Source organism: Heliconius melpomene, chromosome 16, assembly GCF_056956725.1.
Source record: "Heliconius melpomene rosina isolate 202511_hmr_F chromosome 16, ASM5695672v1, whole genome shotgun sequence".
Lineage (NCBI taxonomy): Eukaryota > Metazoa > Arthropoda > Insecta > Lepidoptera > Nymphalidae > Heliconius > Heliconius melpomene.
Window position 1 is genome coordinate 12,170,245 of NC_140404.1, and position 25,095 is coordinate 12,195,339.

Genomic DNA, 25,095 nt, shown 5'->3' on the forward strand with positions numbered 1-25,095 from the left:
TATTGTTTAGTTTGATTAGGACTCTTTCTTATTGTTTTAAGAGGCTAGTATTTGTTACAGTATCATTATCGTTACGTTAACATTATTTATAAATTTATTAATTGTTTAAACAGATAAGATAAGAAAACATGGATTAATATACTTGATACTCAGTAATTGTAAGAAATTATATATTTTTTCTATTTATTACCTAACATTTTTAAGACTGAAGGAATCTGCTGTATGAATATTTACTAGATTTTTTAAATTTTTTCGTGACAATATTGATGTCATATCGTAATCAAGGTCGTTATTAACCAATACGATTATTATTAGAAGTAGGAAACCAATCAAATACATGTAGCACTAATACTTTATACTTTTCTGTAGAACTGTGTCCGTTCTGTGGTCATTAAAAAAATTATGCATCGAATATCTTTCTCGAAAACCAATAATGATCTGGTCTCATATTTTTCCTGTATTAGGTTAATCTATAAGAATTAAATGAGAGTGATTTTGAACAAATATTTCACTTTTTTTTTTCGTACACATTTAGGTCGCGATTTGTTTATGACCCTTATGTAATGTAAATTATAGTGTTATATTAAGTTATTAGTATTGAAATTAAAATTCTTTTAATACTCATATCTATTTTTTTACGATATACAAAGGCTTAGAATAAAAAAAATACTCTATTTAATTTAATATAATAACAACTAACAACTATTTCGGTCTTGCCATAATATGAGACAGATTGACAGATGAGATGTTCCTTGAGATGAGTCGTTTATAATTTATATTTTTTGTTTTGTCTACTTGCATAAGTACTTGCACTTTGCAGAAATTAACTTAATATATATATAAAAAGATGTCTAAAAAAGGACTCAAAAATGCCTTCATGCTATTTGTGGTCGATTTCAGAGAAGATCAAAAAAAAAAAGGCATAATATACGATCATATTAATAAAGCTATTAACGCAGCAGATCCAGTGTGGCGGGTAATTTTGTTTCTGGTCAAATATTTATTTTAAAACCAACTATTGGTATAAGTTTCCTCTTAATTACTTGAATGATTACATATTGTGTGAGGTTTGTTAATTTTAAAATGATCATAATATACACCTCGTATATTATAACAATTAATAATAAGTAGACACTGAAAGTAAAATTATCACATTTTTGTCAATTAGACTATGTCTGGCATAGAAAAGGCAAAATATGATAACATGGCCCTCAAACATAAACAAAAACTTAGAAATAATGAGAAAAAGTTTACGTCAAATGGCATACCTATTAGTGTCATAGAAAATGCTGAGAAGGAACTTCAAGAATACAAAGAACTTGAAAGAGCAGATATTAAGAACATGGTGAATTCTAGAGTGGTTACTAACAGTGAGTTTTGTTATAGTTATAACCATTATTTCTTAGTTATAATGAACTTTTGAAGTATTATTGTGTAGTTTCTTTTTCACAATATAAAATAGTATTGACAAAGAAATGAAACATTTGGGATATTTTAGCACAGTCTTTGACTGTAAACACTTTGTTTGTGGGTCTCATTCTCACTCAAAGAAATGATTTTTTTCCATTGTCTTGATCCTTAAATATAAAACATAGTATCAATATAACTTTGTGTTTATGATATATTTGTTGACAAATATTCAAACACTTTATAAAGCCTAAATAGATCATCACAATTAAATATTTCCCTATCTGATTATCTCCTTTATTAAAGTTGGTTAAAAAATTAGAAATGTTTTTAACTTTATTTTAAAGGTCTTTTAACGATGGATGTCTACATAATGGATGTCAACAGCTACTGTAAAGTAGATCAAAATTACATAATAGGAGAGAGCACAGTATTGAGATTTAATATTAAAGATGGTATAAAGGATACATATCATGAATTGATTAATCCTGGTAAGTCTTATTTATTTAAGAAAATTAAATTTATAACCATTGTGTAACAGTGTTTCATTGGAATTGTGGGCTCATGCCCCACACCAGTGAATATATTAATTTCATTTGCCTGATCATATTTCCTTTTCTGAGGTCACAGTCAGATATCAATTTTTATTTTTAATATTGAAATTACAGGTCAACCTCCAATAGGGTATTCATATGACATTAAACTTGGTGCAAAGGAGTTTGGTCTTGACTTGCCAGATGAAAGCCAACCCTGCAGCAACTACATGCAGATACTGGCCAATATTATAGATTATTTGAAAACCAACCAAAAAGCAAAAGTGCTACCCCCCATATTCGCTTTGCCAGAAAAAGTACAGCAAGTACAGAATTTTATACAACGAATGTGTTTGAGAGCTGGTAGATAGCTCTTATATTTTTTTTTGCATATTATGTAGTTTTGATTAACATTTTTAAATATTTTAAGGGTGCAATAAAGAAGACTTTAGATGTTGACACAAAGGTTGTGGATTCAATTTCTTCTTACCTTTAAATTTTTAACTATATTTTTTGTTTTTCTTTTAAATTATTTTGCATGTTCTAGGTAGAAAAAGTACTAACAATAGTTGTTAAAATATATAAAATTAAAATATTAAAATAAGATTAATAAAGTTAAATACTTGTATATAAATTGCCAAAAAGTAAAATGAGACCCTGTTACTAAGACACATGAACACATAGTTTCTATTAACATTTTATAGTCCTATAATAAATAATGTAGGTGAAGATGAGACACTATTCCGCATATACAAACTGGATTTGCTATTCTTTACTCTGATGAATGCTCTGAAGACGAGAGCCGACGAGGGCTTGCCCAAGGAGAGCCTCGCTGGCATATTGTTGAAGAAAGATCCTTTTAAATACAGCCCTGGCATTGCTTGTGAGGTATGTATGTACAGTACAGCCGGTGAGTTGTACAGGGGGCACCCACATCTATATGATTAATCCATGGATGGCTTAGTAGTTTATTTTCTACGTAATTTGCATGTTTAATTTATAGTGACCTTATACAAAAAGAACCTTGATTTTAAGAAAGAAAAAAGATATATAGATTAATAAATGAACAATTAATTTAAGAAGCATTTACTAGTGTATCATCTAAACTGATTTTGTAAGCCTAATTTTTGTACAAAAACATAATTGTACACATCTTTATTTGACGTTTCCCAAAACTTGATGTTTTTAAAAGGTCTCTATAATTCTAATTTAATACTTATGTATTAATAGTAAGCCATACTAGAGAACGAGAATTGTTCTCTGATAGAGATTGTTTTATTAATTTTGTTTTTAATTGGAATGTATAGGATTTTATTATATTTGCATATCCTTGCGCGCGTCTGTAATATTTATCTTAATTTAACTTAATTACAAGTTTTTTTGGGTTTTTAATATAAACCTATGTGAAATTTTGAACTTTAATAATAATTGTAGCAGCTTTTTTAAGGTATTAATATTTTTTCTATATAATATCGTTTTGTAATACGTATCAAGAAATCAGGTAAAGATTATAAATGTAACAATGCATATCCCAGCACCACGTGCAAGCGGATCTCTCGACGGAGTGCACCCTCGCGCGCGTCAAGCGCGCCGCCTACACGCTGCTAGACTCGTGCTGCGCGGCGGCCGGCACCACGCCCGTGCCGGCCCGGCACCTGCCCCACGACTACGACGTGCAGGTACCGACACACTACTCGCTAACATTGTTATTAAAAACTAAACAAACAAACCTTTGCCTTTTGGAAACTGTCAAAGCTCTCTGACCCCTAAACTATTTGTACTTATCAAGTCATATGACAGATAATCAGTGTGCACAGTCGACAAATGGTAATCCAGCAGTTAGCTTTAGATTATTTTCTTCCCAAGTGCATGTGAGCAAAGCGCTATAGTTCATACAGGGCTACCACGACGCCCCAACCGCACTGTACATTATAATCACTGTTTCAAAATAATGACTAGCATTTAAAGATCCAATCTGTTTGGTTTTTCTACTAGCGATACAATGTTAAACAATTTAAACTAGCGATGTAATATTTTTGTTTTTATAGATGTTCATCTATGTGGGTTCCCATTTAAATACCGAGTGCCACCAGCACCAGTGGACTTTTTAGAATAAATGATATTAATTGTACATGAATATTTAATTATCAAGCAGTTATTAATGCCCCCTTAGATGAACTAATTCTAAATATTACCACCAATCAAGTAAACCGTAAAAGAAACAGAAACGATATTCCAATTGTTATTTTTACCTTAATTAAAATTCGCCAAAACTACAATGACTGCAGTTAATCCTGACTGCAATTAATGAATTCTTCTACTATAAAGAGCAACTGTTTCTTGCCTGCTCTTCTCAGCCGATGGTTGCGATATGTTCCTTCAACAAAAGTATATTTGAACAAATAATCTAAACTATTTAGCTTGTTTTAGTGTGGCTCTTTATTTTTCTATGGAGTTGAAGCCAGTATTATTTTTATATTTTATATTTCAGGGCATAGAAATTTATCAAGAACAAAAAAAAGATAGAATGGGGCCCTCTGTTGCTGGATTTATGGTAATATACATTTAAAATTAATTAAATCTAAGAGGATAAAATTAAATCTTATTATATATATATCAATTTTAAATTAAACTTAGGTTAAATATACTTGAATATACTGTCACCGGTTCCAGGCGGCGTCGTCGTCCTGCAACTCGTCCATCGTCCACGACTCCACTCTGGACTCCACCACAAGCAGTCTCAATGCTATGGAATGTGAGTACCGTACAACAGGACGAGCACAACTATCGCCCTCACAGTTACTACTATCACCTACGCTCATCAGATTGCGTATTTGTTTAATTCCAGACAATACAAGTCCCTCATTTCATAATATTTAAGATTTTGGTGTATTTATTTATCTCAACTGGCTGTAGTCGCAAACTGAGGGTTTTTTCCAATGTCGTGATGAAAATTTTGCAAGGAACGCCCCATGCCAGCACACTGCCACACTCGATCAAAGGCCGTCACCATGTTTAAACTAACTGCCAGACCGTCGTAGCCGCCCTTAGTCGCAGCCCAGCGGTGGGTTAGGTAAACCAGAAGATGACCAATTTAGCGATCATGGCGGAAGCCATGTTAACTGTCATTGATCATTCGGTGATCCTCCACATAACCAACAGCCGGCTATTATGATGCTCTCCTATGAAAGTAATAGGCCTGTAGTTAGATGAAACAAAACTATCGCCTTTCTTCGAGATCGGGTTGATAAAAGCGCCCTTCCAAGAGACTGTCGGTTGTTGACTAACCCGATTGAGTGATTGAGTAAGTATGTGCTAACAGAATGGCATGCTATTACCGGTAAAAACAAGCGTGTCGTGTGCCGTCTCTAGTGGAATGCTGTAAGTTCGAGCTTGTGAGCGTGCGTGCGAGCACATGTACGGACATACAAAACAATTCTATAATTTTTTCATGAATGAAATGTCTATATAATATTTGTTTTCTGTTCTTGCAGTGTCTCGCCGCGAGCGCACGTACACGCCGCAGCGCATGCCCGTCACTGATTGTAAGTTATTCACATTGTTGTTATTTCATGTAATAATCAATTGTTTATATAATTATATTATTTCAAAAGTTGTAATTTTTAAGGCGGAGTTTATTTCCGTCGCTCATGCGGAATTCGGCGGAAATTGGGGAACGGAAGTGCCTTATTAGGACTAGAGTTTCTTAACACCAGATTTCTTCTGCTTATTCTTCTAAGCAGCTAGCTAAATATTTTTGAAAGTTTTAGTATCCTATTAATACTTTAAATGTAAAAGCTTTCACAAGCTTTGCAAAAGTATGGACGTTTTCACGCAAAAACTACTGAATGAATTTAGATAAAACTTTACGGTAATCCAACTTATACATCAGAATAACACATAGACTTAACAAATATAATGTAAATTTAAGCGGGCGAAGTCGCGCTTGGGTCGGTACTATAATATAATTGTATATTTCAGATTCGCAGCGTATCCGCGTGGCTCCGGAGCTCACTGAGGAGGAATTCCCTCGACTTGGCGGTAACTTTACACTATATTACCCTGCCCTATGTTCGCTCAAGCGTTGGCCTCCAACCATCGCGTGTACAATGTACTGCGCAATTGATTCACTTTATGATCATTGTTAATGAGAAATATTATTTAAATGTAATTCCAGGACGTGGCGGCCATTCTTCTAGAGGAAGAGGCAGAAAGTAAAACTATCGCAGATTGTAAGGGCTGTTAATACATGTATATATTGTATATACATAGATCTACATTCTCCAAATATATACATATATAAGTATTAACCTATCCAACTTAGAACTCAAATTATTATTCATAAGTTTACATTAATAAATAATTTGACGTCGTAGCACGTTTTCACTTGAGTCTTCACTTTGTAAATATTTTCTGGGGTACTTCAAAGTGCATAGTGCACAAAGCGGGGGTCCCGTTGCTTATTTACGTATAAATGTTTATTGAGATGATTGCAGTAAGTTTCATATTCAATGTTGTTTATAACATATTGTTTACTACACTGTATACGATGTTATCACGGTTATATTTACCGATTATACCGATATGTGATGTTTAGAGCGGTGATCAAATGTGTCGTCTCAGAATTAATTCTATGATTGTGCCAGTAGTCAGATTCGTTTAGTTTTTGCTTCATATACCTATCTAAAAAAATATAACTTTATAATATTATGATTTTACGATCATTATAAGAAAATGATAAAATTTAGAATCTTAAATTGAATTTAAATCTGGATCTTGAATATAAAAAAAATAAGAGTTTACTTAAAGAAAACATATTGTATCTCGCATAAACATATTAATACGAATACAGTACAAATTGTCATAACGAGTTCGACAAACCGCGACCGCACTACTTAATCAACCAAAGTACGAGATAACTCGAAGCGACGTTATTTAAAGTTTCCATTCAATTTCCATTAATATTGTTGGTGCTACTTGCTATGTATTATAAACTTATGGAAAAATACAAAGAGATAGTTCTTTACCAATAGTGTCTAATGAATGTATGACTATGACGCTATCTACGTTTAATTAGTATTTATATTATAAATTGTTATTTTGGTTACTTTATTTTGTTGTTTTCGTCTCGGCTGCGTGAGCCCAGAGCCAGACTGAGCCATAGGGTGTTATGGTAGTAAATGTAATTTCATTCATTTTAAGTTTATCCGAATAAATGATTATTCTTTTCTAATTGTTTTTTTTTATTTACACTTCTAATGTATATATTTTTGAAATAAATATATTTTTACTTATAATTTAAATATTTTTAGAAGTAATGTGAAATAAAAATTAAGCCTTCTTTTAGTGCTTTATATTTAAATTTAAAACAAATAAACATAAACATATTGACTGATCGCCAGTCGCCACACTTACAACACAAAAAAATAGTTTATTACTATAAAAATGTACAAAACATTAATTTAATCCTCTTTAGAATTCTCAGACACTGTTTCTAGTTTCACTTGTGTTTCTTCTGTTTTTTTGTCGGTTATGGTCTCTTCGACGAAGGTAGCGGGTTCGGCCTCTATGTCTGGAACTCTGTTCTCTTCAGGGCAATTCGAGAGAGAATATAGAGTCACGTGACCATTCTGCTCATTGGTAGAGTTCTCCTTAATTTCGACTATGGCACTTCTAACTAGTAGTATCACGTAGATGTTAAATACTGGAATCATATTAATAATAAATTACATTTCCTCATACACTGTATTACTAGAGATATTGAGTGTTATATGGCGGAACTCAGTACCGTCATCCTCGTGTGCCCTCGTGGCAGGCTGGCTTATGGGGGCACGAGGGCTGGCTCAATGTAATTACGAACAATTTTTTTCTTTTCCATTAGAAAAAAGTTTTTAAGCGAACTTAAAAAAATAAATAAAAAAGAGAATAGTAGTGAATAGAGTACCAATGTTCCCAATGATGACCATCTTGGTGAGCAGCGACATGGCGATGATCACCATGGAGTACACCAGCACCGCCGCCGTCGCCTCCGCCGCCACCCACCACACGTACACGCGCAGGAGGACAGTGTCCTTCTACAAATGTTATGCTAATTAATGTTATGGATATATATTTTTTCAGATATTTCAGCTTTACGCTGTATTCCCTCCTTTCCGCTAAATCTTTGAGGCTTTGCGTGTTGAGTGGCGGAACTCAACGCCGCGCTTTGCTTTTTTACCAGAGCAAACAAAATTAAAATATTAATAATTTATATCCTCGAGTGTGAAACGAGCAACCGTCGCATTTACAGTCACGGCGGCCTCAAAAAATATATTTATTAATTATTTTCGTTTTGTCGGTATAGACAGATAAATAAATAAATATACCTACTTTATTTGGTAAACAGATTTTACACAGAAACAATTGTTACAGAGATCTCCTTTTAAGCAAGTACTTAGGTAAAATAACATGCACATTCCACCAATTCACATTTAATGTCAATAAATGAGCGAAAAGTTTTGAAATAAAAGAAAATTACTCTATAGCTAAATTTGTAAAAAATGTAATGAATTACTTAATTGACTTAATTTTAAATTACATGAAAAAAAACAACAGCAGTATACATATACCAACCTTAGACTGATAAAACAAGTAAACAACCTATTACAAAGCTCGACGTTGTTTGTTAGTATAGGTACTCGTAGGGAGTCAAACGTACGAACACCGTCAACGCAAACAGAGAACTTACACGATACATGGCGCACAGTAACACAATACTAAATGCAAGCTCTGACGAGTACGCAAGGATTCCGACAGGCTTCGACGCGTTGTCCTCGAGGAAGGCCTCCTGGACCTCCATCAGTGGGGCCGTGATGCCGCCGTCCGCGGTGCCCACCAGGGACAGCACCTTTGGCAAATAAACATCCGCAGTGTACTCTAGATTTGCCACTTACAACATTTAAAATATCAGTAAAAAAAAATCTGACAAAGCTTATTACACTGTTCAAGAATACTTAGAGGACAAACATGTATGGAATTAATGTCTATTGAATGTAATGCAGGATAGCTGCCAACTAATGTAATAGATTGTACCATTGATTTTGAAAAGAGCAACTGTTGAGTTTCTTGCCGGCTCTTCTCAGCAGAACTGCCGTCCGAACCGGTGCACTATGGGACGCTTCCTATAAAAGCGTGCCAAAAATGGTCGAAACAAAAGTCGTAATTTCAAAGTTCTGTTGATTGTTCTATATACTAGAATAGACTATCTTATCAATACAACAAGATTTTTATTTTTGATAGCAGTTTAAAGTATCCAAAATGACCTTCAAACAATACACTTCCATATTTCCCTATTTTCCATACTGCATATAGCGCTATTTAAACGTTAGTTTCTTAATAAATTTCTATAGTAACTATATTTATATTATACATTTATATAAAGCTTATTGTCTCTTCTTTAAGAAAATGTAATTAGTGTATAATAAAAAAGTATATTTAAAAAGATATCTTAAAATTTTTAGAAGTGTTATATTTTAACATTTTTATATTTTCAATTGGAGTTTTCACTGTTGCCGCTGCCGAGAAAACTATATTTATGTATACTACAACTATTCAGCAATTATAGGAAAGAATAAAATTTTGCGCATATTTGCGCCATTTTGATTTAGAGCAAAAAAATCAAACTGTAGTAAAATGTCAATTTTTGATATTTCATGAATACTGCTTTTATTATAAATATTTGGCGTCTTATTTAGTTTTTTTGTTCTATAAGTAGAAAAAAAGTATCAGAATGTTTAGTTTAACATGAAAAATAATAATATGTCTATTTTTGAAAGAGCATATTTGTTTTGAAATTGACATTTTTTGTGGTCATTCCAACCATGATCATGATAAAATTATCATTTTTTTATGTGAATAAACAATATTATGTGAATACAAAATAAAATATTTAATTAATTTGATGTGGTTTTGCACAAAACACTTTTCTGGACAAGTATAAAAAGACCAATTATAGCTAGTTGCTTTCATTAGAGTAACCAGACTTTTCCGCATTGTTTCTAATACTGTTACCTTATTAAAAAATATACATATACTTTGTGCAACATGAGTGAATTCCTTTGCAGTAGACGTAACTTATGCACTTTTATAATTGAAGGGAGAAATACTTCTGAAATAGAAAACTTTTAAAAGGAGAACTTCAATTTATCGTCATCAGACCTACAAACTATAATGAACAACATTAAAAAAATTATGTCATCAGGACTTGCCGTAAATGTGGAAAAGTTCGATTAATATATACTTAATACAGCGCAATTATATGTTAACAAATGTAACAAGTATTACATGCCTTCTTCGGTGCATAAAATTCTTATACATGGAGCTCAAATTATACAGTACTATGCAATTCTTCCTATTGGGCAACTTTCTGAAGACTTTCTGAGCAAGAAATAAGGATTACAAAAGTATCTAACGAACTGTTTGACGAAGCTAAAGAACTTCTGCAAGTCACAGAATAAATTCCTTGTTTACGACACTTTTTATTAAAGTAATTTTTATATTACATATGAGACATCACTTTTTTGTTTAACAGCCTAAATTTAGTATAGGGGAATTGTGCTTAAGATGACATACTTTTTGTTTGAAGACAAATATTTCAAATAAATGAAGTGATCTGAGAACAGCATATTGCGTATACTATTATATATTTCATAATCAACGAAATTATTTTAGTTTCAGAACAATTATCTTTCAAACATCTTAAAAATTAACAAAAATCGCACTTAGGTCGACCAATGTAAGACGAAATATCTACAGGGTAAAATGACATACTTAGTATGTGGCATAAAAATGCCATCATTATTTGTCGAACATAGTTCACAAATAATTAGTTTCTTCTTAGCTGGGGGGCTTTTAAACAGTATTAAGACCAGATTCATATATGTTGCAAATTTTATGAGGTTGGATTCCGTTATCAGTCACTTCCTTTTCCAAAAGGGAAATAAACTTCGTCACCTGCGGCTATTGAATGCCCTTGCTCTAGCAGCCTTATCCATGTCTTCTTGTGACCAATATATATTCGTTTGTAATTGCCAGGCATTTTGTCGGTAAAGCAAAAAAAATACATCGATGCTATTTATAAGGGCAAGATAGTATGCCATCTTATACTCACGTTTTGTATGTCATCTTACCCAATAGATATATGAATTTAATTTTAACCATTGTGACAAAAGATTATAGGTTAGGATGCGCTTTTAGCGTTAGTTTTGTCATATAATAATCCTATTTTACATTTATAATTAGTTCAAATAGAAAATCTTTATCTTACATGTCTTTTCACCATCAAGCAAAAGCAAAAGAAAAATTTGTTGCAATTGAAAATAACGAAAACATGAATTACTTGCCCATCTGCATTCATTTGCACCCATATTGAATTTAAGCACTAGCTGCATCTACAGACACTCTCTAAAACGTCACAAGATCGCACTTAGCGCTAATAGTTTCATCAATATTGGTAATGTGTCATCTTATCATAGTATGCCATCTTGAGCACAATTCCCCTACTTAAGTTACTTTTAATGATTTAAAAATAATAATAATATTTAAACATCTTAATAAGCTCTTATTTATGACAATTACTAACTTTGAATTTTTTTTATTAAATAACTCACGACTTTTATTAATATCTATTTTATATCATTGATAGCAAATATATTCAAGTATATACAAAATTTCAACACTTTGCGATGAAAACTGAATGAGTTACGGATTTTTGACACGAATCGCGTCATTCCGTCCCACTGTGCGGTGATAGCTTTTTGTTCATATGTTCATTCGACGATTCAAAAGTGCTTGTAATACTTGCCTATTTGAGTAAAGAATATTTTGAATTTGAAGTTATATGTACTTCCATTATTATAATCTACTATTTATAAAACTCATAAATGTAACATTTTATGAAATAAGTAGGATATGGCCTTGACATGGATTTAGAGCAAGTGAAGAGACCAGGTACGAGTCCAAACTGTGTGACAAACGAATACTTTCCTAACAGCAATACGCCTGGATTGGGACTCGCACCCACGATCCATCTGGAGACTGGCTAGCTTAGTAACTAGACCGTGACGTTGCAAGTGAAACGAAACACTCACCGATATAAATAAATTGAAATATCCTATAATAAGCACCCCCACGCGAATGGGCGCGAGGCAGCAGCACCTCTCCAGCTTGAAGCGCAGCAGCGCCGACTTGGCGCACTCGTATGCCTGGTCCATCGCCGCGACTCTCCTCCGCCTGTTGTTTGTGTGAAATGTCCCAAAACGTAAAAACTATTCTAGGTACATAATTAGGAAACGTTCATTAAAAAGGTCAATTCCACATTTAATGGACGCCCGTTACAATTATAATTAGATATAGCGCGTGTCCCCGTAACCATGTTTACGTTATGAGCTCTGAGAGTATCAATACTTATAATAAAGCTCCATATTTAAGTGACGAACACAAGTTCAAACAAATTCTAGAATAAAATGATTTATCCGTTATTTTTTTTATATACGTAGTGCTTGAAGTGTTTAAGAGAAGTATCATGTATATATGGCGTACACAGCAGGCAGCAGGTAGGCAGAGGGATCATAGTGTTAAGACATTCTGTTCCCCACTTTCTGCCGAATTCTGGAGGCATTGCGTGTTGAGTGGCTGAACTCAACGCCGCAATAATATAATAACTTTTACAAATACTAATAAGGGAAGTTTAAGTTTAATAAACACACATAATGGTTTCATAAAAATAACTTTATTTTCATAAAATAATAACGAAAACTAAACAAAAAAAAATAAAACAATTATCAGTGAACAGTGACCGGATTACTTTACACGTTAAGTAATCAATCATATTTCGTATAATTAATTGTAATTATAATTGCATATAGTAAACTCTTCATAAACGTGATTTCATTAGAACGCATGTTGCTAAGGCAGTGTCATTTGCAAAATTTGCTACATGATTCGTTATATGACATATAGGAGGCAACAGTTTACAAAATTATTAAAAATAATAGAAAAGAAGCCCTATTTTACTCCGGCGTTCATAATTTATAAACAATACAAATTTTAAAAAATGTTTACTTTTAAAAATGGCTGCCACCGGAAGTGATTAAAGGTCACAATAAGTTTCAATATTGGGACAAGGCACTGTAAAATTAATCCTATGCTTTCACTAATTGTATATTTTCACTTATTTTTGGGTCCTCATCGACTTTACCCAGCACCTTTAACTGAAGATACTTAAATATTATATAATTATAGATTTAAACAAGGTAACCACAGATAAAATAAAATTAATTATCATAATTTCTAAAGAAATGGAAGTTTTTATAGTTAGAATATAGAATATATAACAGTCAAAATAAGTACTCTTTAAAATTATATCTTAAAAACGTACTACAACAACAGTTATGACATAAAGGTAGCTTTGAAGCGAAATAAAGATTTTCATTTAATGTGTCGAAGTTGTTAAAAATAACGTTAAATAAAATGTTTAAAGTTTTTCAGTAATAAAAATTCTAATTTATGATGGTCTTACAGTATGTTTGGAAGCAATACATAGTTTCGGTTTTAATTTCGGTGTTCTTTTTTAATACTTAACATTACTGACTTGTGTCATTCGGAATGCCATTACGATAGTATAATTTTTAAAACAAATTATATTTTCTAATTCATATTTGTGACAAAAATTTTTTTATTAAAAATATATATATTTAAAACCTTTAATATTGTTTAACAATGGATTGATGAAAAAATATACAACATTTGGGTATCGGAGTTTTGATAAGAGTAAAATTTATTGATAACGGAAAAAAATAGAAGAGTATATTTAGGCATGTGACAGGTCACTTCATGAGCGCGTGCACCACTGCGCCGGCGTTCAACGCCTTCAGGTCCGCGTAGGTCTGTCCCGTGCCCACGAATACCACGGGCTGCCCCGTCACGTACGTCATGGACACGGCCGCGCCCACTTTGTCGTCGATGGTGTCGAACTTAGTCAGCACGATGCCGTCCATGAGCCGCGCCTCCCCCTGTGAGCTGTCGCTGTGGTCCGCCAGCGCTCTGTTGAACTTCAGCAGCTGGTCTACGGCCTCGTTCCCGACGAGCGCCTCTCCCACGAACAATACTAAGTCCGGGTCGTTTAGGGTCACTAGCTTGGCGAGTGCCTTCATCAGCGGTGCGTTATCCTGCATCCTGCCAGCAGTGTCGACCAGCACCACGTGGTACCCCGCTGTTATGGCGTATTTCTTAGCAGCAGCCGCAACCGCTGCGGCATCAGCTCCGTACCCTCGCTCGAACAACTCCACGGCACCAGGATGTAGAGCACTCAGACGACGGACATGTGTTCTCAGCTGTTCCACGGCACCGGCCCGGAACGTATCTCCCGCTGCTATCAACACTCTTAAGCCGTTTTCCATCAGCCAGAAGGACACTTTGGCCAGGTTGGTGGACTTTCCGACCCCGTTGACGCCGCAGAACACTATCATGTAGGGCCTGCCCTGGTCCCTGGCGTGCAGGCAGTCCCGCAGTATATCGAGGCGGCGCCGCGGAGACAGCAGCTGTACCAGCGCGTCGTGTAGCGCGGACCGCACTGTGCGGGACACTGTATCGAAGGTGCCCATCACCTGTGTACAAACATGTTATTATTTATACTATTGTCACTAAATAAATTGATATTGAAGTGTATGTTAGACAACGTGTGTTTGTAAAAGCGAAGGTTGTGGATTCAATTCTCACTGGGAGAAATAAATATTTTAGATATTCACGTATGGCGTGACATTGAATTCCTCCATAAAACGCCGTAAAAAAACCAGACAAGCGCGAGTCGGGCTCGCGCACCGAGAGTTCCGTACAAAAATTGGAGGTCTCGACCTTTTCCTTAAATTCAGGCTTAGCTTAGCCAAACCCTTTTCATCTGATACTTCACTTGAACTAGCAGCTTTAATACCAAAATTTTGCTAACCTTTTAAAGCAATTATTTTTTAGGATTTAACCACAAATGTACAGTTTTCAGATTATTTTCCGGAACTAGTTCTACCTGTAGATGCTAGCTGTAGTAGATGCTAACTGCCAAATTTCATAATTCTAGGTTAACCGGAAGTACTCTATGAATTTTGAATTCCTTTATAGTGTCGGCCATATCTTTTTTCTAAGTAATAATGAAATAAGTTTGTTATCAGGAAATCATGGGGCCGTAGATTTGAGGGTTATAGGTTACAGGTTTGAATTTCAACTCGATGTCATACCTGAGGCAAACGGTCTTGACAGATAGACAGACGGACAACAGAATGAACTTACAAGGGTTCCTCTTTTCCTTAAAAAGTACGGAACCCTAATTAAGCGATGTGTAGAAAACGAATCCTCTTTTCACTAGGTTTTCTAGGTATGCTTCTAAGTTAAAAAAACACTCTTAACACCTTAGATCTAAGTAAAATTTTATAAAACATTGTAAAGTTAAAAATAATATTTTCTTATAATAGGTATTAATTGTATGTATAAAAACAATAATGTAATTAATATATGTAATAAGAAAATTAGATATAATAATAAAATATATAAAAAAGCGTACGGACCAAGTGTCTGTAGTGTTAAAACAAATAAATAATAAAAAATAAAAAACAAATGAAAATAAAAGCTTTATCTTACACCAACGAAGAATTTCTATACCAAACATATGTAAAAAAAAACACTATGTAAAACACAAAATTCCATTTCGTATAACAAGAACAAAAAGTTCAACCCTCACCTTGCCCTCCAGCTTCTCAGCCACGGAGTCGCATAGTTTGTTGGCGATCTCCGCCGCCACATTTTTAGCTATCAAATGGTCTCTGAGATGGTCGAGTATGGGACGCATCGCCTCTGATGTTAACGCTTTAGAACCCACCAGACCTGTATACAAAAAACATATTAAAACACTATATTTTGAGAAAACTTTTATATTTATGCCGTACTTCCAAAACTACTGTAAAAACCACACTATATGAAACTTTTATTGGCTAGCTAATTATCAATAATCCAGCTACGTAAAAAACAACAAAACTTCAATTATGCATAAATTCTCCAAATAATTAACAAAAAACCCGCAGAAATATCCGATTCGCCCCATTTTGCGGATAAAATCGAACATAAAATAAATTCTAAATATCTTCATTTGTAACATTTTAAATTTTTCAAACAACATAAAGGTTGAAATAACAATTATTGATATTAATAATTATTATTTCAACTTTTGTACAATGACTATCACTTGTCAATATTAAAAATGTAACACATCCAACAACCTGAATCGCTGTTGAGCAGCACTGACACTGATGTAAACAGCGGGAACGGTGTGTCATATATAATAAGACTAGATTTCCTCTGCCTGGGGAGGCTATATCCGAGATACGGTAAAAAAAGGCGTCGAAAGAGCATTATTTTCATAATAAATTAAAAAAATATAAGCATAACATATATACAAACAAAATCTAACCTTTGAAAATACTGAACATGCCCCCCGTTTTCTTGGGGCTGGGCTGCTTCAGGAGTTGCTCCTCCTCGTCGCTGCTCTCGTCCGACTCCACTTCCAGGTCTTGTATGGCACCCGTCATACGACCCACCAACTGAAAGTTTATTTTATATATAGCGACCGGTTCGCGGCTTCACGGCGGCCCACTAATTTTTCACACCTTGGTTTACATTATTGCATTTTTATTAGGAACTAGCGGACCCGGACGCGGCTACGCCTGCTTGAAATATAAGAATATAATTTCTATAGAAATATAATTTCAATCTAGATGAAATGCTAAAAGTGACTATTATATTTATTTTCATAAGGATGAATATCAAAATGACGCGGTAACGAACGCGGTCGCGTAGCGACGACGGTTGTTATTAACATGGCAGAATAAATTGCATGTCAAATTAGAAAGTATTTTAATTTATTAGTATATATGTGTAATGTAATGTTATATAGCCTATAGCACTTCTGAAGAATGCAGCTTTCATACAAAACAAAAACAAAGTAAATCGAACCAGTAGATCCAGAGATCTTAGCGTTCAAACAAACAAACAAACAAACAAACAAACAAACAAACAAACAAACAAACAAACAAACAAACAAACAAACAAACAAACAAACAAACAAACAAACAAACTCTTCCGCTTTATTATATTAGTATAGATTATTTTTTTTTTTCAAAAAGTAATATAGCCTATGTTGGTCAGTGAAGATGCAGCTTGTAATGGTGAAGGAATTTTTGAAATTGATCTAGTAAATTTTGTGTGAAAACAATACAAACACACATACAAAAATACAAATGTTTCTTCTTTATAATATTATAACAGTAACGTTATACTGAAGAATACTAGAAGGTAGTAGTGATGATGTCAGGTGGAAGACGGAGATTGAGAGTCCTAGATATAGTCGCATTATTTGTAGAATTATTAAAGTTTATATTGTTTAGTGTCCATTGTTTCCAAATTATTTTGTTAATTAACTATTGGATCGAATTGATAAATTCTTATTTGGCCCGTTTATTTTGAAAGTGGTGTAAGTCCATTTTTGAGAAAATTTGAGCTATCACGTAATTCATGCTTAATTTAATGTATTTTTTTTATATATAACTAGTCCGTGTTTAATTTCTCAAAAAAATCCCATGTTTTGTACAACTTAAAATCGGTCGGTAAATGAAATTGCATAATGATCGATTATGAAAGTGGCGTAAGTCCAATTGACAGAGGTAGGTGGCATAGCAGATGGATGCCGAGCAGTGTGTTTTTTTTATTTTTGCTTTATTTTATACTAGCTGTGTTCCGCGGTTTCACTAGCGGACGATCTGCATTGTTTCCACTACTCGTAAGTCTTTAAGATAGATATTAAAAAAATAGAGAAATGTATTAGAAAATGTACAGCGCATAACCTGTGAGAAGAAAATAAATACGACAAGGCTGTATGACTCCGTATCTTTGCCCGTATTTTGGCGAATTAAAAAAACAACAGTAGCGCCATCTTTTTGCAGAAAAATCCGCAATCTTATTACGATTTTTCTAATTTTATATCATTTAGGAGTTAAAAATTCATTTTAAATAAAATGTTGCCCATGTACTATTCCAATTCATAATCTAGCTGTGTATTAAATTTGAATCCAATATATTACGTACTTTTGGCGATACCTTGACCCAAAAAAAAACTTACAAACTTTCAGACATATAATATTTATAGGATTACGTACGAAAAATATAAATACATGAAGCAGCAGTAGCTGCTTCAGTGAGGGTAGTAACCCTATATGCCTCCGGTGCATCATGCATATTTTGAAACACTACCACATGCAGAGAATAAGTAAATTCTTGTCATGACAATGTAATTGCCGTCTAAAATAAAGTGTTATGTGTTGTTATGCGTATTTGTAAACAAAAGTATATTTTAAGCGATATTTGATTTTTCAAAATTGAAATTAAACGATTTTTACAAATGTCTAATTTTGAAAGTGGTGTAAGTCCATTTACAGCACATAAATATGTGTTATCGTAGTCTAATTAGCCAAAAACAAATTTACATAAACAAATTAAATGTTGATAAAACTATAGAAACAATGCCAGACCTTATATGATTTGCCTGTATTTTTAAATCAACAAATATAGTAACCTTTAATTTTCTCGAAACAAAATAAAATGGACTTACACCACTTTCAAAATAAACGGTCCATTTATTGAATTGTACGTGAATCATGCCCTGCTACATTACGTCACGTCAATCAATCAATATATCAATGTCGTTGTTACCCACTAAAGCACTAAGAAGGAGTTACAATCAAATATCAGGTAGCTTAGGTAAACACACTCCGATTCCCACACACGGGTCACGGGCCCAACTCAACGTTGGGTTTCCATTTTTTACAGTAATCGTCAAATACCTGAACATCACTCTCGTTCTGCGGCTGCCCCTCCACCTCCTTGTCGGTACTGAAGTCCAGCGAGGGAAGGTCGCGGGAGTCTCCCCCCAGAGACCACACACGTGGCTTCTTTACCTTGGCTTCGGGTGATTTGGGACTTTTTGGGGATTTCCTATAACAATTAAGATATTTTTAAAATTATATTTAATAAAATATGGGCTTCCTTAAAACTTCACCCACGTGATCATAAAGGACGTGAATAAATAATTATTCATTGTGAATGACACACTCCCAATGCGCCAAATGACTCTTATACTGTACCGCGGATTACTTTAAAATTATTTAAGCGAATTAATATTCCTTCCTTGCTAAATGGACAATTTAATACAAAAATACATATTTTTTAATTCAAATCACTAATTTCAATTTTTAAGTAGCATAGTGTCGTTCAAAGTAATTTATATAATACTAGCGACCCTCTTGCGGCTTCGCCCGCTTTTACTACTGGATTATTCATATAATGTATGTTTGCAAAGCACTTAAGACAATGTGAAAATTAATTAAACCCTAATGCAACCCGCATTTTCGTAGTTTCAATAAGGATTTTCCAATTGTTTCACACAGCAAGGATTTTTTAGTAGGTACCGTAAATTTAAATCTGTGCTATTAATTTTTTCAAGTACTTATTAAAATGTATTTAAATGACTATTTTTAGATAGTTAAATGACTATTTTTAAACGGAAGAAATTATAAACAAAAACCTACCTACTAATAACTACTACAAAAAATATGAAACCAAATATATCGCGCTGCAATAATACATTCAACTCCAATTATCCAATACGTGCAAACGCATCTAAATCTTCGTCGCTATAGAGGTAGGCGGGTTTTTTTTTTCGAGCTTTTGGTTAATGCTGAAGAGGGTATTCTGTCCCTGATGAAAAGCAAGCACTGCCTGTGAGGAAAATTAAATAGAATGCATCGGCCGGGAATCGAACCCGGGCCGCCCGCGTGGCAAGCGAGCAGTCTACCACTGAACCACCGATGCATGTAAGGCAGGCGGGCGCGGCGGACGCATGGCGAGTGGCGAGCCGTTTCGCAGCAATGATTTTTTGATATTGTAACAACTTCTAAAGTACTTATTAAAATGAAAAACAGTAAAAGACAGTTTTAGTCTACATTAAATGGCCAACGTAACTAATGTACTTATTTATATGCTGAGAGTAAGGGATAAGTGAAACTTGAGTAACATACAGCTGATGTGTCAATGGGGGGATGTGTCAACAATTAAATGCGTTTTTCTGTAAAACTATTCGCAATTTCGAAATATTGTAAAAGCAAATTTTATCTTCGTTTAACGTAAAAAATTAATAAAGTATTTTAAAGGATAAGGATTAATACCATTATGGAAAAATATCCCTCACAATAAAAAATATATTGAAATTATAATTAAAAAATTATAATTTTTAGACAGAAAAATGATCACTACACGTTATCATTAAAAGATACGAATATGCCGTCGCGGACTTTTTTTTCATGTAGTACTTACCATTAGAGCAGCGCATGCGCGAAAGTGTCTCAACGGGTAGGACTTTATACATATTTATCGTATTTATGTTAATTTACATGAGAATGTACAAATAATAAACTATATATAAACCTTCTACGAAAAATACTCGATCTAATGGTGAAAACCGGATCAAAATTCGTTGGGTGGTTTAGAAGAAGAAGAGTTAGAAACAACAGACAGACACGAAAAGCGACTTTGTTTTATAAGATATAGGATAGGATAGGATAGGACTAGTGGGCCTGGACGCGGCTACGCCCGCTTGAACTATACGATTATTTATTAAATATATTTATGAAATTATTTTCGGTTTTCAATAGAATTTGTAAGAAAATATAAGCCTAAATAATTAAAAAAAGTTAAAAAAGAATAATAAGTGGAGATTTATTATTAGAAAAAATATCTGAGTAACCGAAATGAACAAATGATTGATGAAATTGAATGATTAAAATTAATGATTATTATTATTATTTGTTTTAAGTTTCTAGGGTCGGACACCGTACACTCCCAAACCCTCCGTTCCCGTAACAACAACCTCCTTGCAATACCTTTGTCCCTCACGAAATGCTATGGCGATTCCTTTACTGTGATGACAGTAAAACTTTGGAATGAGCTGCCAGTGGAAGTGAGACGATCCCAATCGGTTGGGATATTTAAGCGGCGTCTTACGCCCAATGTTAATAACCAATCCTAATCCAAAAATTGCTACCATAGATTGAAATAGACAGAGATGGAGGACGGCATGCAGGTTAGTGATTGGATAGATATGTCGGACAGTACGAGATAGACGTTAACTGGAGATAGGAGATACATTATTAATATTGGGCGTTAAGCAGCACTATCTCAAGCTAAATACCTAAACTGACATTTTTGCTTAATCCCTTTATTTATTTGTATCTATTTACTCCCTTTATTTATTTCTATTTGTATCTATGTATATTGGGTGTATCTAAGTATGTATGTACGTATGTATGTATATATTTATGTATTTGTATGTAGGCATGTATGTATATATTTGTATGTATGTATGTTGTGTATTTATCCGTGTATGTATGTTTATATGATAAATAACGTATTTATATTTGATAGTATCATATTTATTATTACTTTTTGCACCTTTTCGCTATCTTTTATATAATAAGTCCTTTCAAATGGTTGCCTGTAAGAAATCGCTTTTAGTGATAAGGCCGCCATTGCACTATGTATTGTCTTTCTGTAATTACTGTTACTGTACTGATTCTTTGTTTATTTTAGTGCAATAAAGTATTATTATTATTATTATTATTATTATTAATTAATATTTTAAGTGTATAACATCGGTATAGATAACCGAACTGAGATAAATTAATTATAAGCAACAAATAATTACATAAAAATTAACAGTTATTCGAAAATATATAAAAATTTACAAAACCATCAAAGTCATCTGCCCGTTCGCGTCGGTCATACTATGCCGCCCGAAGGCTAGGTCATTTCGAATCACTGACATCTCCTTAATTATTTATTAGAATGTTATACAGTAAACTATAATTTCAATCTAGATAAAATGCTAAAAGTGACTATTATATTAATTTTCATAAGTATGAATATCAAATTATAGAAATCATCTAATTTTTGTTAATGTATACAAATCTATATTTATAGTTTATATCAACGCGAACTATTTAAAAATATTTAAAGGACAATATTTTTGTTTTTGTGTCTCATAAGGTAGAGTCGGCGCGCGCCATGTACGCGTTAAGCAAACTCATTTTGGGTGACGTTTTATTAAAACAACAAACTTTGCAAATCGTTTCTTAGCAACGGTCGCATAGTGACGGTTGTTATTAACATGGCGGGATAAAAGTATTTTAATATATTAATATACATATATTGACAATATTACAAATATAAGAAAAAAAAGTATCCTATGTTCATCCCGGTACCCTCATGTGTCTCTATATGAGTATTTTATCACAATTAAATTAACGGTTTAGGCCTGATTGCGTAAAAGACAGACAGAGTTACTCTTGAATTTATAATATAGATATGGATTACTTAAAATGTTCGAAACTTGCATAATAAGCACAATTTTATTTTTCCTCAGAATAAATAATTGGCAATAAATATGATGACCCTGTTCTACACCATAGCACTATCAAAATTATTAGTTTACATATGTTGAGGCAAACTCACTCAAACGCAATGCCTTAGCAATAAAACATATGTCATTGGATAGGTGTTTCTAATAGGAACAACTTTGTTACAAACATTTGTTACAAAATAAAGGATACAAACTTTTATAATGAATATAATGTTGTTTATTGTGTTTACTTACTGCTTTTATTTTATGGTAATACTTTGTTTCGCACACTGTCTCAAGAGTTAAACGCACCAGCAATAGATGATCCCTAAGTCACGTGTACCTTAAATACCAGACTAGAGATCTTGTAATAGATTTAATATATAATTATAATAATAAATAATTATCAAATACTTATCATGACCCTTAACAAAAAGATAATGTGAAACTATTATATCTCTGATCAGTCAAGCGTGACTACAAAGTTGCCATTAAAAAATTTGTTCCTACGGAAATAACTTATCCAATGACATATATCTTATTACTATCGGAGAGTGGTCCCAGATTCCATACATTTGCCCATCATCCTTTGAACACTCATCTACAGATTGGAACTTCAGAACGGCCATGTCTCATCGACCATACTGTATTTAAATTAATATATTATTAACTCACTTAGTGTCCTTTTTGGTTTTGGCAGCCAGCTTCTGAGCCATCTTGGCCCTGTTGGCGGCGATCACGTCGTCATCAGTCTCCGGAGACTCCTCCACCTTGCCATTGGGAATGCTCTTATTATCTACTATTTTAACTGTAAATAATATTAGCTTTTTAAAAGACTATATAACTATATTCGTTTTAATAGAAATATTTATATATTATTTTAAAAATAAATATTTTATTTTAATTTACTCTTCAATCATCTCTAAATTTATGCTTATAATATAATTGTAGCGATCAATGTCTGTAGATGGAAGATATATAAGAAAAAAATGTTGTTGGTGGCATTTAATAACATAATAGAACCAATTAATAACCATAATAATGTTATTCTACATAATTGCTATAATTGATGAAACTTTTCTTTCCTATGTAGGTAAAGTATTTACTACCAAAAAAAAAACAATATGTTTCCTATGCCAAAATAAAGTTAATATGTTTTATGATAGCTAATTTGTCATTAGAAGTTTAAAATAATCATCAAGCTAGATAATTTTATGACATAATGAAATGAAGGACATGCAGGCAGGCGTAAGAATCTAGTTTTGTACACATTTTAAATGGGAGATTTCATTCTAAACAATAAATAGCAGAAAAATAAACTATTTAACAATAGTTACCTTGTTTCTTACTCTTTTCTTCCCCCTTACGCTCTATCATGGATGCAACAGTCTTTTTTGATTTCTGTGAGTCTTCAAAAGTTCTCATTTGTTTCGGAATTTTAGCCTGTGATTTAGCTGCAACAGAATTTTTTGAAAGTAATGGGTATGCTTTAGTCAGTTCAAAGATTACTTTTGTTTATAAAATAATTTTATACCTCAATTTTTGTTTTGTGGCTCACCTGCCCCCATAACTAGGGCAGGAGAAGTAGCCTGTGAGCGTAAATGCAATGGCAGGTTCAATTTCAACTTCAGAAAGAAGATTTTTATATGCAAAAAAATATTTAATATTTTCATATTCTCTCTCCAGTAGCAAGGCAAAGCATTGATACTAGGTTCCCAGGTTCTATCTGTCTAACCTGCTGTGTGTGGGATTACAACAATGAGAAAAAAAAATTGTTTTGCTATACTTACCCCATTGTTCACATTGCTTCAAGACACTCTCAAAGGAAGCTTTAAAATCAAAATCCATATTATGTTTGCCACCTTGGAGTTCATTTTTATATTTGTCCCTGAACTCCAAATGTACATCGTTTAGAAATTTGTCCACATACGAGAGCTGCAGTATACGCTGGTACGCCACAACAAACACAAGTTCGAACTCATTGTCAAGTTTATATTGTAGACTCAGCGAGTTATGGCTAAACGTGCTGTTGCCTGTACGTTCCTAGAAAATAATATAATGAAAATGAAATGTATGTTTTTATTCTGTTATTTAAAACAAATTCAAATTAACAGTATCTACACGTTAAATAACTAATTAATACAAGAACGTAATCTCTTCTTAACACAATTAAAATATGAACAAGGTTTCAATGTGGCAAGGACTTACTTGTAAAATAACATTTCTTATTAACGCGTTTACAGTAGGCGAAAATATATCACTCGTGCTTTGAAAACACCACAACACAATGCCTCCCTTACTGAAAATGCTAAATAGATCCAACATTGTTGATAATTACGTTACAAATTGAACTCTAATACAATTCTAAGCAGCTGTTTCTCACTACGTGCTATAATTTACGTAGCTGCAGCAACTAGCAATCTTGTTTGACTTGACAGTAAAATGACACCTCACGCTGATAGCAAGTCCGCTACGTTCAGAAACATTATGTATATTAATGTAATATAATATTATAACGTAATATAGTAAGCATTACGGTAAATATTATTTACTAAATAAATTGAATAATTAAACAGAAGCAATCATATTATCTTACATTTATTATATATCTTAGTAGGATTGTATTGCTTC

At 33.2% G+C, this 25,095-nt stretch overlaps 3 protein-coding genes across 5 annotated transcripts; 1 reads left to right on the forward strand and 2 right to left on the reverse strand.

Annotated features, from left to right (window-relative positions):
- Window positions 1–723: 723 nt before the first annotated feature.
- mael (germ-plasm component protein maelstrom) lies at window positions 724–7,173 on the forward strand. Of its 2 annotated transcripts, none has more exons than XM_085199091.1 (11): window positions 724–976; window positions 1,169–1,370; window positions 1,755–1,898; window positions 2,076–2,303; window positions 2,665–2,828; window positions 3,476–3,619; window positions 4,432–4,494; window positions 4,614–4,695; window positions 5,435–5,485; window positions 5,922–5,981; window positions 6,118–7,173. In XM_085199091.1, the coding sequence occupies exons 1-11, from the start codon at window positions 848–850 to the stop codon at window positions 6,156–6,158; spliced, it is 1,308 nt and encodes a 435-aa protein (XP_085055217.1). In that variant the 5' UTR covers window positions 724–847; the 3' UTR covers window positions 6,159–7,173. The 2 variants fall into 2 exon arrangements, with proteins under 2 accessions (XP_085055217.1, XP_085055218.1); XM_085199092.1 differs by having other exon boundaries at window positions 779–1,067.
- Window positions 7,174–7,277: 104 nt separating this feature from the next.
- LOC146531125 (uncharacterized) lies at window positions 7,278–12,281 on the reverse strand. 2 transcript variants are annotated; one of them, XM_085199093.1, is made up of 4 exons: window positions 12,068–12,281; window positions 8,668–8,826; window positions 7,885–8,014; window positions 7,278–7,644 (listed from the first exon to the last, which is right to left on the reverse strand). In XM_085199093.1, exons 1-4 carry the CDS (start codon window positions 12,188–12,190, stop codon window positions 7,403–7,405), a joined length of 654 nt encoding a protein of 217 aa, XP_085055219.1. In that variant the 5' UTR covers window positions 12,191–12,281; the 3' UTR covers window positions 7,278–7,402. The 2 variants fall into 2 exon arrangements, with proteins under 2 accessions (XP_085055219.1, XP_085055220.1); XM_085199094.1 differs by lacking the exon at window positions 12,068–12,281 and adding an exon at window positions 9,012–9,137.
- A 408-nt stretch (window positions 12,282–12,689) lies between these two features.
- SrpRalpha (signal recognition particle receptor alpha) lies at window positions 12,690–24,903 on the reverse strand. Its single transcript, XM_085199088.1, has 8 exons — window positions 24,673–24,903; window positions 24,255–24,507; window positions 23,802–23,918; window positions 23,140–23,272; window positions 18,857–19,007; window positions 16,432–16,561; window positions 15,706–15,848; window positions 12,690–14,584 (listed from the first exon to the last, which is right to left on the reverse strand). The coding sequence occupies exons 1-8, from the start codon at window positions 24,787–24,789 to the stop codon at window positions 13,805–13,807; spliced, it is 1,824 nt and encodes a 607-aa protein (XP_085055214.1). The 5' UTR covers window positions 24,790–24,903; the 3' UTR covers window positions 12,690–13,804.
- Between the last annotated feature and the right edge of the window lie 192 nt (window positions 24,904–25,095).

Excerpts from the sequence above, each read along its gene's own strand:
- LOC146531125 (XM_085199093.1), bottom strand. The coding sequence starts at position 12,190 with ATGGACCAGGCATACGAGTGCGCCAAGTCGGCGCTGCTGCGCTTCAAG. Across the intron at positions 8,827-12,067 it reads ATTTCAATTTATTTATATCG|GTGCTGTCCCTGGTGGGCAC; the intron begins GTGAGTGTTTCG and ends TATTTGCCAAAG. Across the intron at positions 8,015-8,667 it reads TACTGTGCGCCATGTATCGT|AAGGACACTGTCCTCCTGCG; the intron begins GTAAGTTCTCTG and ends TAACATTTGTAG.
- SrpRalpha (XM_085199088.1), bottom strand. The coding sequence starts at position 24,789 with ATGTTGGATCTATTTAGCATTTTCAGTAAGGGAGGCATTGTGTTGTGG. Across the intron at positions 23,273-23,801 it reads AGAAAAGAGTAAGAAACAAG|TTAAAATAGTAGATAATAAG; the intron begins GTAACTATTGTT and ends TATTATTTACAG. Across the intron at positions 16,562-18,856 it reads AGAACGAGAGTGATGTTCAG|TTGGTGGGTCGTATGACGGG; the intron begins GTATTTGACGAT and ends ATAAACTTTCAG.
- mael (XM_085199091.1), top strand. The coding sequence starts at position 848 with ATGTCTAAAAAAGGACTCAAAAATGCCTTCATGCTATTTGTGGTCGAT. Across the intron at positions 977-1,168 it reads CAGCAGATCCAGTGTGGCGG|ACTATGTCTGGCATAGAAAA; the intron begins GTAATTTTGTTT and ends TTTGTCAATTAG. Across the intron at positions 1,371-1,754 it reads TTCTAGAGTGGTTACTAACA|GTCTTTTAACGATGGATGTC; the intron begins GTGAGTTTTGTT and ends TTTATTTTAAAG.